The sequence below is a fragment of the Pistacia vera genome, unplaced genomic scaffold (assembly GCF_008641045.1).
Source record: "Pistacia vera cultivar Batoury unplaced genomic scaffold, PisVer_v2 Contig217, whole genome shotgun sequence".
Lineage (NCBI taxonomy): Eukaryota > Viridiplantae > Streptophyta > Magnoliopsida > Sapindales > Anacardiaceae > Pistacia > Pistacia vera.
In genome coordinates this window covers 1091129-1105898 of record NW_022196021.1, presented here as the reverse complement: position 1 = coordinate 1105898, position 14770 = coordinate 1091129, and the positions used below count along the sequence as shown (strand labels likewise).

The window sequence follows — 14770 nt, the reverse complement described above, 5'->3', positions numbered from 1 at the left end:
TCTCCACGTGTCCGTCACCGATGGGTCGGTGTAGCACACATGCTCTTAATTATTTTCCCTCTCTGTACGGCCATTCCCCATACGGACATCATTAAAACAAACCGGGTTTAACGGGCCCGACCCAGCAACTGGTCAATACCCGATGAACCCGGTCAAGTGTTTTCCCGCATTGGAATCCAAACCTACTCCAGTCGTGTCCCTCCACGTGGATGAACTCTATTGGATGAATCTCTGGAATCCAATGAGACTTTTTCGTTATAAAAACGAACAACGTTAGTTTTGCTTTCTTCATCTCTCGCCTCGCTCAGCTCAACTCCCCAGCAACTAAAATGGCGCGAAACATACATTCTTTACCGGGAAATGTTCCGGCACTTCGCGTCGTTTTTGTTGCATTCATATTCCTCCCTCTCCGTTTAGTCACCGCCGGCGGCCAACAACAACAACACAACTACTTCGCCGCCCTCCACAACAGCATTCTCTTCTTCGAGGGCCAACGTTCCGGCCGCCTCCCTCCCGATCAACGAGTCCAATGGCGCCGTGACTCCGGACTGCACGACGGAGCCACCGCAGGCGTACGCACAAGCTCATTTTAAACTCAAACTTCCCTTTTTTTTTTTTTTTTTTTATAATGTCGTATTTGAATTTGTTCTCTCGTCGTTTTAGGTGGATTTAACCGGCGGTTACTACGACGCTGGGGACAACGTGAAGTTTGGTTTCCCAATGGCGTTCACGACAACGATGTTATCATGGAGCATTATCGATTTCGGGAGGAACATGGGGCCGGAGTTGAAGAACGCCGTTAAAGCCGTTAAATGGGCGACTGATTATTTACTGAAAGCGACGGCGGTTCCTGGCGTCGTTTATGTTCAGGTAGGCGATCCGTACAGTGATCATAACTGTTGGGAGAGGCCAGAGGACATGGATACTCTGCGTACGGCGTACAAGATCGACGCGCACCATCCAGGCTCTGACGTGGCAGGCGAAACGGCCGCGGCATTGGCCGCTGCGTCCATTGTGTTCAGATCACGTGACCCGCAGTACTCAAGGCTGCTGCTCAATCGCGCAGTTAAGGTGCGTCGCTATTGTAACACCACTGTAACGGTTCCGTAGGTGAAGAAAAGAAAAACAGAAAACTTAAAAAAAGTGAAAAAAATATCGAGAGAAAATGACCGTTGTTAGTGAAACGGTGTCGGTTTGTTGTAGGTGTTCGAGTTCGCTGACAAGTACCGGGGAGCTTACAGCAACAGTCTGTACCATGCAGTGTGCCCTTTTTACTGCGACGTGAACGGTTACCAGGTGAGTGAGAGAACGCAACTGAATTTTGACCGTTGGATTGTGTTAAAAACTTTGACTTTTTTTTTATAATCACGGGGATTGTTATTAATTTGTAACAAAATTTCAGGACGAGTTGCTTTGGGGAGCAGCTTGGCTGCACAAGGCCTCACGAAGGCGCGAATACAGAGAGTATATATTCAAAAACGAAGTCGTTTTACGTGCTGGAGATACCATCAACGAGTTTGGTTGGGATAACAAGCATGCTGGGATTAACGTCCTCATTTCCAAGGTAATTAATTTTAATTAAAGCCCAAATCATGATTTTGTTAATATGAAAATTGTATGTGATTAATAATAATAATAATCAATCATATGATATGTGATTTATAAATTATAAAACGTTTGTCTTTCTCTAGCGGTTTTATTCTTCTTGTCTTCGTGTTTTTTGTGGTATGTGGGGACTGTTTTTAGCAAATAATGGTCACTTAAACAAATTTAATAAATACATTTTCTAATATGGGAGGTGTCTGTAGATCACGTGCAGAGGAATAACTCAGAATTGATCTCATAGTTTTAGTGGGCTCCCACCTTTAGCCGGACCCACCCATCTTCCCTTTTAGAATTTAGAGATCAACCGTAACAGTTCCCTCACATTTTACAAAAAATGTTTTATCGGAAAATTCGGAGTAATTAGGTGTAATTGAAGATGGAAATACAGGCAGGACCCTTATAGATCTTGAGAATAAAGATATTGATACGTAATAAGTGTAAGTTAAACAGGAAAAAGCAGGGGTTATTAACCCAATGATTGCACATGATTTTGAGCATAAAATTTGGCTTTATTGTTGGCACCAATTTTCTAAATTTCTACAAGTCAAAAAGGTTATTACTTGAGAGAAATATTAGGGTTTCTTTACCCCAAAAAAAAAAAAAAGCAAATAAAAGATAAAAAGTAAATTGTATTGTCTTGTCTCTTCGATCAAAAAACCAAAAGGAAATGAACTTGATCTTGATCATTCTATTTTAGATCTGGGTCATGTGGGGTCCTGATCCAATTCTGCATGCATGTGCTTAAAGGCTGCAGCAAACAACTACGGTTCTTCCCATACTCACTACCCATTATTTTCCTCACAATAATAATGGCTTTTCTCAAAAGTGATTATGACATTCTTGTTAAGTGCTTTTCACTATCTCATTTATAGATTCAGATGATGATATCATTTATCCCAACCCCAACAAAACATTATCTCTGTGCTGTGTATGAATGAATGAATGAATTTAATTCTCACAATCTACGAATATACATTGTAGCTTATACGTAAGACAAATTAATTGTACTGACTGTTAATTATTAAATAATTTCTTATAATTAATGACAGGAAGTGCTTATGGGAAAAGCTGACTATTTTGAGTCTTTCAAGCAAAATGCTGATGGGTTTATCTGTTCTGTATTGCCTGGAGTTTCTCACCCACAAGTCCAATACTCTCCCGGTATATTATTATTTTCTTTTTCTTGGTTTTGTTGATCGAGTTTTTTCATAAATGTGTTTTTTTTTTCTCATTACTATTAAATTTCAGACCTAATATGAGCTGTTATATTTCACGTAATAAAATATTATGCTTTTTGAAAAAAACCCATTTGGGAGAACATTTAAAACAAGAAATCTGCTTGAAGAATAAGTTGTCTTTTGTAACGAAGGTTTTTTTGGGTACGGTTGTAACAGACTGTACTTACCCTGTACCATGAATAATGTGAATTAATTTTAGTGCTTTTGCGGCTACTAGATTATCTTAATCCAGCTTCATTTAATTTAATTTATTATATTATTTCCAATAATTAATTTCTTTTTCAATATATGTATATATTTCATCTTGATATAAAAAGGTGGCTTGATCTTCAAGGCTGGAGGAAGTAACATGCAACATGTAACGTCACTGTCTTTCCTACTTTTGGTTTATTCTAATTATCTTAGTCACGCCAACAAGATCGTGCCATGTGGCGAGACATCTGCCTCCCCTGCTCTCCTCAAACACTTGGCGAAACATCAGGTAAACTAAATCCTTTCTTCTTCTTCTTTTATTATTATTAAATTAGTTAAAATAATTGAAGTGGTCCCAATTCCCAAATCCACATGCCCATTCAATCATGGGGACCACCTCTAATCAGACAAATTAACGGCTAGATCTTTGTACAATCTATCAAGTGGTCCTCGTGTTAACGGCATGATCATCAAGGCACCAATCCATTCATCTATCTCATCACGTGATTGATCAAAATAAAATTTACCAATAATTGTATTTTCTCTTGGCCCTACCAGGTGGACTACATACTTGGAGACAATCCTTTGAGAATGTCGTACATGGTTGGTTATGGTGCACGTTACCCACAGCGGATCCACCACCGGGGCAGCTCGTTACCGTCAGTTCAGACCCATCCGGCCCACATAGGTTGCAAGGCGGGGTCGCGCTATTTCCTAAGCCCGAATCCAAACCCTAATCTGTTGGTGGGGGCTGTCGTTGGTGGGCCAAATGTGACCGATGCTTTTCCAGATTCCAGGCCCTATTTTCAAGAGTCAGAGCCCACGACTTACATCAATGCACCACTCGTGGGCCTACTCGCATTCTTTTCGGCCCATCCTTGATGTAAAAAGGAGATGAATGTGTTGAATGTTAGTGGTGCGCAAAGTGGTCACCCTGCCTACTTATTATTGTGAAAGATTCTAATTGTTCCCAATGAAAGAAGAAAAGTATGCTTTTTGTATACATTATTGTTAGCCTTTTACTTTATTATTTTTTAAGTTTTTGGAGTTTCCAGTTTCATCCACGAGGAGAATTGGCTTATAATTGAAACCTTTCAAAATGCCAAAGCTAATATCATTCTTGGATAATGATTTGTGCAATATCAATGAAAGTAGATCTTGCCTTGAAAAATATGGAAGATATATACTTCTCAACAGATAATAAACCTAATTCCTGAACATTTCTGGCTTTACCAAGAATAAGTTTGTTTTTGAAACTAGGCTAAGTTTTCTATCATATTGAATGAAATTAAACTGATAATTAGGAAATAAATGAGACAGCCACTGTCTCATCTTTGACTTTAAAATCTCCATTGTTTTCACTTTTCCCCCCTACCATAGATTGCAGTAAAAATTAAAAAGACATATTTTCAATTGTATGACAATATTTCATAATCTAATTTTTTTTTAATTTTAAATATTATTTAAAAATTTAGTAATAAAAATACCAAAATGAAGTTTGTTAATTTTATTTTTAAATTCATTTATTAAAACAAAATACTAAACATCATCTTAACATATTATTTTCGATACCCATGTGAAGGTAATCAATGAAAGGTGTGAATTTATTATGAACAATTATTTTATGGGTATACAGATAATTTTATTAATTTCTTTTTGCATACCCACGTACAAAAAAGAAAAGTAATCATGCTAGATCCGACATCTAATAATAGGGCAAGCTTATTAATTTTTTAATTTTTTTCGTGCAATTGTTAAATTAGAAAGAGATAAAGTCTCTAGTTTCAAATATATATCGGAATATTTAATGTTGTGTTTGTTATATTATTTTGAGTATTATTTTAAAAAAAGTCGACTTAGGTTGTTATTATAAGATAAGATTTAAAAATTAATAAAAACATCTCATAAGTTTGTTAGTTTAGTTAAACACTCTTTACAATAAAACATTAAAATTAACAAAAACACCTCCACTCACCCATTAGATGCCGGCCACCACCGTCAAAGGGTGATCGGAAGTTATCGTAATGACATACGATCGACTGGAAAAAGTTATATCAATGCATGACTGGTCAGATCTAACTCGTCGTGCGTCATTATGGTAACTTCCGACCACCTTTCGACGGTGATGGCTCGGTGCCAACATTTAATGGGTGGGTGGGAGAGTTTTTGTCAATTTATAAACTTTTACTATTAGGGTGTTTAGTTAAATTAATAAATGGAGGGGGGTTAAAAAATTTAAATATTTTGAGTTGAATATAATAAAATTGGATTTTAGATAGGATAGGAATAGGATGGAAAAAAATTGCATTATTTTCCTTTAACTATTCATAAATTGCATTATTTTCTTTAGTGCTTTGAGTGACAGAATGGATTGATGTATACATTTATTAAATTATTAAAAGTTGGACCTGTGAAGGTCAACCCTGGCCTTAATTATGAGAGATCCACTCAGGTCTGTTTTCATCTTTTGTTTTTTTCTTCTTTTCTTTTCTAATTATTTTATTTTAATAATTAATTTTAAAATTAGAACATATATTAATATATGAATAGGTTATAGATAGAATATAGAATTAATTACAATAAAATCCCTTTTATAGTTATAACGATCAAATTAAGCTAATTTTGTTACTATAATAAGATTATAACTTAATGAAACAATTTTCTAATAGAATTTACAGATAGGCAGATAAGTTTTCAAATATATATTTGAATATTTAAATGTTTTCATCCAACTTTTCCTAAATTGCATTATTTTCTTAAGTGTTTTGCGGGATAGAATGGATTGATATATACATTTATTAAATCATTACAAGGTGGAGCTTTGTCAGGTCAGCCCTTAATTATGAGAGATCCACTAGGGTCTGTTTTCATCTTCTCTTTTCTAATTATTTTATTTTAATAATTAATTTTAATTTTACATCAGATATTAAATATGAATAGGTTTATAGATAGAATACAGAATTAATTATGTTTCAACTAAAATTAAAGGATCATAAAGTAAATTTCATCTGCTTCATCGACTATTATAACTCAAATTTAAGCACATCTTATTTCAGATTTTCCCATAGTAATTTTAAAATTCCCATATACTTCCCCATACAATTAGAATCATTAATGAGTCATTTGCAAACACTATATGAATATTGGACTTTTAAATCCATATGAAGAAAAAAATTATTTCATTCTCGTTAAAAACAAAACATCTTGTATCACAAATTTTCATTGAGAAAATTTGCGAGTCCTCAAAACTTTAACAACCAATTAATCAGTTTTTATTTTATTTTATTTACTTTTATAACAGGAGTATCTAGACTAGTTTGAGCGTACTTCCACTTTAAAAAAAAAAAAAAAATTAACCAAACCAAAAACCATCACATTTTGTAAAATGGATAATGAGGTGGATTTGAGTATTTATAAAGAGTGGATCTTTTGGCACTCCCTTATATTAAATTATATAAAATTAACTTTAATTTCCCACTCTACACAAGTACTTTTGACACCCATTATTATTTCATAAAACCTAATTAGAATTAATAATAAAGATAGGATTCAACTATGAGATTTTTATTTTTTTTTTTTCAAGGTATTGATAGTTATTTTAATCTATATATTTTTTGTGTTGTTTAACTTTGTTATGTTTTTGGAATTGTTTGTAAGGATTTTTTTTAGCTTTAATTTTTTTTTTTTCTGAATTTTCAATTTGATTATCTAAAATTTTGTTTTAGGAATAACAATGGTGAGAGGTATATAATATAAGTGAAGTGGATATAATGTTTAACTCTTTTAAAATGAAATAAATGGAATGAAAGGGCATTGATGGTGTGCCATAAGAAAAAAATTTAACTGTAAAACTTTGAAATGGAGAATCTGAACAAATAATGTTTCTTTAGTGCATTAGTGGGGTGTTAATAGCTTCATTCATTTGAGCATGGACGTGGGAATTCTAGTCCAACCCAACCATATTTAGTAACTATATTGTATATAAATATAGGAATTTGCTATTAAAGCCGGAAAGTGAAAGGTGAAAGGTGATATATCCTTCCATTATATATATATTGTCAGCAACTATACTGTATATAAACATAGGAATTTGCTAGTAGTATAGCTGGATTTCACGACTATATATCATGCAAACAAATAAACATCAAGGACGATCGGCCAAATATTTCGCTAAAATCTAAGTTGTTCCTACCAGATATCACATGCATTTATGGGACCATATAGACAATAATTCTAATATTACATCATCAACCATAATTAGGCCAAGCATTTCATTTCGTGCGCTCTGAGTCGGATATTAGTAAACATGCATTCTTCATCTTGATCACGTGAAGAGATGGAGTTGCCGCTCTACTTAATTAAGATAAGAAAAATAAAGTCACCTCCACAACTTCTCTTCAACCCGATTGAAAAGTTCCCATCAAATGAGTGTAAATTTAGAATTAATTTTTTTTTTATACAATTTCATCCATACAAATTAACGTATTTTAATTTCATTAGATGATTTTGAATTAGAGATAAATTAAACAAAATAGATAGAGATGAGCCTTTTCCTCGCTGCACCAGGGACTTACCCGAACGGTATGAGGACTAAAAAATTCCGAATCCCAGGGACGGGGCGGGGACAGGGATAAAGGTCTCCCTACCCTGCCTGCTAATTAGCCTCCTTTTATGCTTTTCTTCTCTCTTTTCTCCACCTTTCTCCTCCTCTTTCCTTCTCTTTCTCTTTCTTTCCTCCTCCCTGTTCAATCCCTCCAGGTGCTAGCATTTGGCGCTCCAGTCTAGCCAAGCGATGGCTAGATTGTGGCTGCTCAATATATCTGGCTACAGAAACAGATAGGGCGGCCACGATTTGGCCACCACTTGGTCAGATTCTTGCGAAATATCAACAAAATAACCATTTTTTTTAAGTTTTGAATTCAATAAAATTTGATTTTTTTTATAAGTTCAGGTTTATGAATAAAAATTGATTTGTTATGAGTTCGGGTCTATGAGTTTTAAAAAGATTGGGTCTGGTGGGGATGGCTTTGATGGAGTTAGATTTACAGTTTCTGAAAGTTTCTCCCGACAAGAGTGGCGATGGGGACGGAGACGACTCTAAAATTAGAGTAGATGATATATTAAAGATGTAGGGTTACTACATCAATTTGTATAAAATAGTTTGCATAACTAGTTTGTACATATAATATTCCTTATAAAAAAAATTAGGATTTACGATGAAATCAATATTTTTCGGTTGGATTAATAATATATTCAACATATAATTTTTTTTTTTTTTTTTACAAAAATTAAATAAATGATGAAAAAATATTTCATCAAAGAAGTCTAGGGATGGGCGTGGGGCGGGGTGGACCCCATTCCCCGTCCCACACCTTATGCGGGGATTTTGAGGGGAAAATTCGCTGCTCACTCCCCGTATGATTTTGCACTTTATTATGTTAATATTTTAAATATTTTTTTTTTGAAAAATGGTTACAAAACTTTAGTACGTTAATTACTATCTATCAAAATTAAAAATATGCGCAAGATTAATAACACTCTTTTGTCATAATCAAAGATGGTAAGCATAAATAAATTATTTTATTTAATTACTTGTTAATTTGAAGGTTTAAATAATAAGAAATTATTAATATAATTAGAGATACATCATACATCAAGCATTTGTAATTTTGTAAACCATTGAATAAAAAATAAAATATTAATATTTTAATTAAATATTATAGAGAATTTAGAAAAAAACATTTGATATTTTCATAAAATTAATTAAACTATATTCAATCTTAACATATGATGAGTTAATTAATTGATTCATAAATCACTATCACTGCCACAACTAATAAAATTAGTCCGTTTGTGAAAGGGACAAATCCCATTACCCTAACATTAATTAAGTTTAATATCATAATTAATTAATTAAAAAGATAACTAAATTTGTGTAATTTGTAATTAAGTTGTGACACAATTGTGTGTATATTCTTGTATTGGTTTTGTAATAATTTAATCAAATTTATTTTTGGGGGCTACTTGAATAATAAGTTGGGACATCAATTTATTAGAGAATTTTGTGAAATCAACAATATAATAATTGATCGATCTTATTATTTAACTCTCTCCTTCAATTATTTTTTCTATAAATTTAATAAAATACTGGTAAGGGGGTCTATAATACTTTCTAAAAATATTAGAAAGTATTATAAAAATAAATATCTATTTTCTATAAAATTTATAAAATTAAACAATCTTTAAGTGTCCATGTCCAATTATCCATGACTCCATGTCACCATGTGGCAGACAAGGTATTTAGAATATTTTAGTACAAATTAAATTAAATATTTGAATTTATTAAAAAAAATTTAGTGATTAATCTCATGTAATATTGTCAAAGAAAAACATGCATGCAAGAATTAATTGTCACTATAATAAAAGATAAAAGATTTTACATTTTTTTATACAAAGAAATTATTTATTATTATTATTATTTTTTTATGTTTCTTGGCCGTGATAAACCATTACTGGTACTATATATCTATTGAAGTCTGCATTTTAATTAAAAGCAACAAAAGAAGAATTTTCATTGTGTCCATGAAGGGATACGCTCAAAGTTCCAAAGAGGTCTATATGCTTCTCTAGATATGTTCTGTTTAAAGTTCAATTAAATACTAGTAAGTTGTCTGGGACATCTTTTAATGAAGAATAAAATTGGTGAGCATAATTAATTATACGTATTATTAGGCTTTGCCCAGAAGAGATCAATTAATTTCCTAATGAATCCATCACAACGACTTTGATGATAACAGCTAGATTTGGATTGACAAACCTCTTTTCTGAGGAAATTTTTTTATAAAATTTATCCAAACTCAGAAAGATTTACAATAAATTTCATAAACGGGTTTAAGAAAAGTACAAATCCAATGAATTTGTGGTCTTTTGACGATATCACACTCAATATTAATTGAAGGTAGACTCTTATACAATATTGCTTCAAACAAACAATAAAACAATCCCATATGTTCACACGATCCACTATAAGCATTTAATTGATTTCTCATCATTTAAATGCGGCTTTAAATCAAGATATTTATACATTATATTTCTCTCTGTGTCCCACAGCGCACAACAAGAAGCCAGTATTTGCTTTTCAATGCATCATTCTATAAATGTCACAATGGTCCCAAAATATGCATCTGGAATCATAAACGTACACTGTATAATTTCAATTTTCATCATTGCATATATAAAAATTTTAGCTCTACCATTTGCAAATTTTAGCTAGGGTTTTGGTCTCTTTTTCTTGTTATGAAACACGTAGTAGAGGAATCTAACTATTGCTAGCAAACATTTATTTAGATATGCCACAAATAACTATGGTCATTATTATGCATGCCCGATATTAACTAACCCCTTCTTTCAGTTAACATTTCAAATGCCCCATAGAGAAAACCACTTTAATTTCTTTCTCACAACTATTACCATTTTTTGCCAATGAATATTTCTTCTTCTCGCAATACAAACTCAAGCACACCAAACCCTTTTCTCTTTTAATTCTATCTCCTTTCACAAAGGTAAGCACAATACACATGGAGCACACACTCAACAGAGGACTCTCTCTCCAATAGCTAGATACTCGGCTTGACTCGATTATACCCCTATTCACAACCTAAATCAATTGTAATTTTTGTATTTTGATGAAAATTTAAACTAGCATGTAAAAGACAAGTGTATGACAATTGAAGTGGTAACTGAAATATTTTTTTTTTTGTTAAGTAATAACTGAAATATCAACACCATATAAGATGATACATTACTTTAGATGATAAATTTGAGATTTCATTTGAGAAGTGTAATACTATATATTTTTTTTTTTTTCGGATTTTCCAGCACATCAACTATTTGCAATGAAAGTTCTTTATGTTTTGCATTGAAGGACATTATGAAAATCTAAAGCATTTTTTTTTTTTTTTTTAAATATTTGTTGTGTATATGAACAATAAGTCATGTTGAAATTTCTTCAATCCTGAGTACTCAAATTATTATTCTAAGACCTTATTCCAAAAATTTTCATTTCAAGTGATATGTCAAGTACTATGACATTAACATGATAATGTATACATCTATTGCTTAATAGCAACATTTTGAATGAACTCTTGGGGAGAGAGTTGGAGATTTAACTCACTTTTAAGTGTGGTTATCCATTTTAAGTGCAGCGGAATAATTACTAAGAAGATTAAAACATTTCCAATTTGAACACATCAAACACAAGTGCGGAAAATAAAGAACACAGCCATATATATGGTTCGGCTAAATCCACTTTTAGCCTACATTCATGGGACCTTGTCCAGATCGAAGCAATCTACTAAGTTAAAAACACATTACAAAATATAGTTCAAAGTTGATTTAAGATACAGTAAAAAGAACTCCCTGTTCAACTACACTCAGCACCACACTCTGAATCCTTAATGTGTAGCAACTCCTTGAATCTTCTTCACGCAGGGAACATACCCGTGAGCAGCTTGTGAACCACCAAGCTTCAAGCACCGACGCCACACACTAACGTTAGCAAAGGAACCATGTTCCAAGAGCCATCAAGACTATGTTTGATATGGTGAGGTTTAGGCACAAAAATGGAAATGAACCTTGAACTTTAAGAGAAGAAATACTCTAAGAAATTTCAGAGTACAATGAAACAAAATATCAAAAGGTTAGATTCATACACGCAAGAAAGTGTGTTATATAATGTAGAGTTTCTTGCTCAACACTATAGTGCCATGTTAGCCAACAAAGGGCTGACGCATGTTTGTCCAAATAAGAAAAGTATTCATTCTTTTGGTTTGGACTACAAAACAAATCAGGAAACGAAACTTTATTCCCTAGGATCACTTGAGGATATTATGACACATGTAAAAATGTCCTGAAAAGTGAGAGACAAAGATAAACAATATCTTTTTCACTTTATCAGACATGCAACTCGTGCTGGGTTACAAATATCTGAAGCGAGAGTGTAAGTACAGACTGTTGTGCATACATAGTCTAAACGAAACAAGTCAAAACACAAGTCTAGCAACTAGTGTGTATGCAAAACTTATGTGCACACACATATAACAAAGGAAACAAGCCAAATCATTTGATTGGTAACAAGTGTGCACACATAATGTTGTGCACACACACAACTCATAACTTTGACAAATATGAGTTTTCTACATGAACTTATACATTGATGAGTGATATTTTCAAATGAACGCATCATAAATATTTAACCATGATGTTGTAATCTCGCCCCACTAGATTCAATTTTCCCTTGCTATGTCATCGATTATGGTTCAAACATGACATAAACATAATTTGACCAAGTTTCGACATTGCTTTTCATGTTTCAATAAAATTACAAAAGAAAGAACTTAAGTGATGTTTGTTGCAACACTGTTAAACAAGTATAGGAATCTCTTAGAAGGTGTTTGGTTGTGATTGGGAAATATCTTTATGGTCCACAGCGAAGGAGATTATTGATAGAGTTTGAGGTGGCTTGACTTCTCACCCATGGGAGGTTTTGAGTAAAAACAGAGCAAAATTAGAGAGAAATCAGAGAAAGAAGTCAAAGAAGATTCTGGAAAATGCTAGTATTTAATTAAGATAAACAGGTGTACAATGATGAACTCTTTATATAGAGTTCTAAGAAACATTATTGTAATAGAATTGATAACTAACTGTTTAAGACTAACGGTGAGTATAACAGCAGCGAAAACGGCCATAACAACTTCCTAACTAACTTCCATTCTTAAGCTAAGCTTAGAACAATTTAAGTTTTCTAACTTTACTAACAACCCAATAAAACCTTTTTGAATGAGAGAATTACCTTCTCTTATAAACTAGTAGAGTTGAGTGTGTCTAGTCGATGTGAGACTAAACAATTATGAAACAATGTTTATATAAATTGATGACTAGTTAATCTAAAGCAGTCTATATATATTTATTGTGATACAAAAGATCTTGGCAAATAATTTTCTAGATAAAAGTTCTGGTCATGAGAGATTCTGATCTCAATTTGCTAGCACGAAGATTACACAATTATGTGGTTCATGTTGTTAGTAAACATGTTAGACTTTAATACTTACTGTCAGTTGACTAAAGTTAACTGTTACCCTCTATTATGTCACTGTTAGCTACTGTTCATGTTCTCTAAAACTGAACACGTGTAATCGCGCTAAAGCTAATAAGACATTTACCCAAGATTTACAAATTTCTCTCTAGCTTATCTCTAATCCTCTTCTATTCAATACCAAGGGAGGATTGGAGATAAGCTAGAGAGAAAGAACAAAAAAGAGAAATCTGGAAATCTTGGGTAAATGTCTTGTCAGCTTTGTCCGCAATCCGTCCAAAAGCAACGCACGGACACCATGTAGTCAAAAAACCTGTTAAGGATTGATCAATTGATAAGAGATTATTAATGAATAATGTAGGAAAATGCTGCAACATTTTAAATTTAAACGTACTCCAATGCTTTTATATTTCGCTTATATTGTAATTAGATGTTAACTTACAGCTTGAAATATCAGAGAAGTAGTCGAAGCAGCCAGTGGACTAAGCACATTGACTTTCAGTCATCCTTCTTTATGGGCTAGACTCTGGTAAAAATCGTGTGGTAGCCAAGCTGAACAATTCTAGTGATTTTCAGGTTATTTGAGAGACTGTAGAATATATTTTTTTAACTTTAATTATAAACTCTTACAACGGGATGCACAAAGAGCAGGTTAACCACAATACTTGGAGAGATAAATACCTAAAATTAATCATATTGCTAACTCAACAAGGATTTTACACGTATAGGTAACTACTAATTACAAAATACATTGCAAACAAAGTAGACAATTCCAATTACACATGAAAAATAGAAGGAAAAATCACTGAATTATCTGTAGGATCGAATTAATCAATAAAAGGGTAGTGTTATAACAAAGCCAAAAGGGTTTCAATTATTAATGTTATAGAGATACTATTACATATATAACAACAACGAAATTAAATGTGAAAAACATAGTGATGTAATTAAATTATATGGATGAAATCAGGTAGAGTGTCTTGTGTGTGAGCGGTGTATGTCTTGTATTCAATACCAAAACCCTAGCCGAAATCTGTTAGAATCAGCACTTTCTCTTTTTCAATTAATGGTTGGGTTGAATATTTCGTCAATATTTGATGGAATATGGAGGTTAGCTTTTAAAATTTTCAATAATTCGATAATTAGAATAAGCGCTTTCTCCTTTTCAATTATCTGTAATTTGAACCCCATCGACAAATGGAATGTTTCAGCAAGTAAACATGCAATTCTTATAGTGCCTTTGTGGTCCAAACAGAGATGTTTCTGAAGTGGATTTCAAACACCCTTTCCACGATTAAGAGCATGAATAAAACTGGGTTAAGACTTAACTTCATAGAACTATTTTATAGAAAAAGAGTTAATAATAATAATTGCCATGATGTTTAATTAAATAACAAAAATATTCATGAGTTTCAATATTTTCTTACAAATGACTACAATATAATATAATTTATCTTAGAAGTTGGAGCTAAAAACAAGCAGAAAATACAGCTGAGACATGTACATTTTCCACTCAGAATGTGAACTATGGAGGGCCCTTCACTTTAATTAATTTTAGTGCTACTGAGTATTGCGGCATTGCCACCTGGAGGAACCTGTTTGTTTTTTGGCTGAACGACATGCACTATCTATAGTTTGCTGT

General features: G+C 32.7%; 1 protein-coding gene across 1 annotated transcript; it reads left to right on the top strand.

Moving 5' to 3' along the window:
• Positions 1 to 307: 307 nt before the first annotated feature.
• Positions 308 to 3926, top strand: LOC116130105 (endoglucanase 8-like). The gene is made up of 7 exons (XM_031415858.1): positions 308 to 572; positions 664 to 1071; positions 1204 to 1296; positions 1403 to 1564; positions 2655 to 2766; positions 3161 to 3324; positions 3594 to 3926. The coding sequence occupies exons 1-7, from the start codon at positions 330 to 332 to the stop codon at positions 3915 to 3917; spliced, it is 1506 nt and encodes a 501-aa protein (XP_031271718.1). The 5' UTR covers positions 308 to 329; the 3' UTR covers positions 3918 to 3926.
• The last annotated feature ends 10844 nt before the right edge of the window (positions 3927 to 14770 follow it).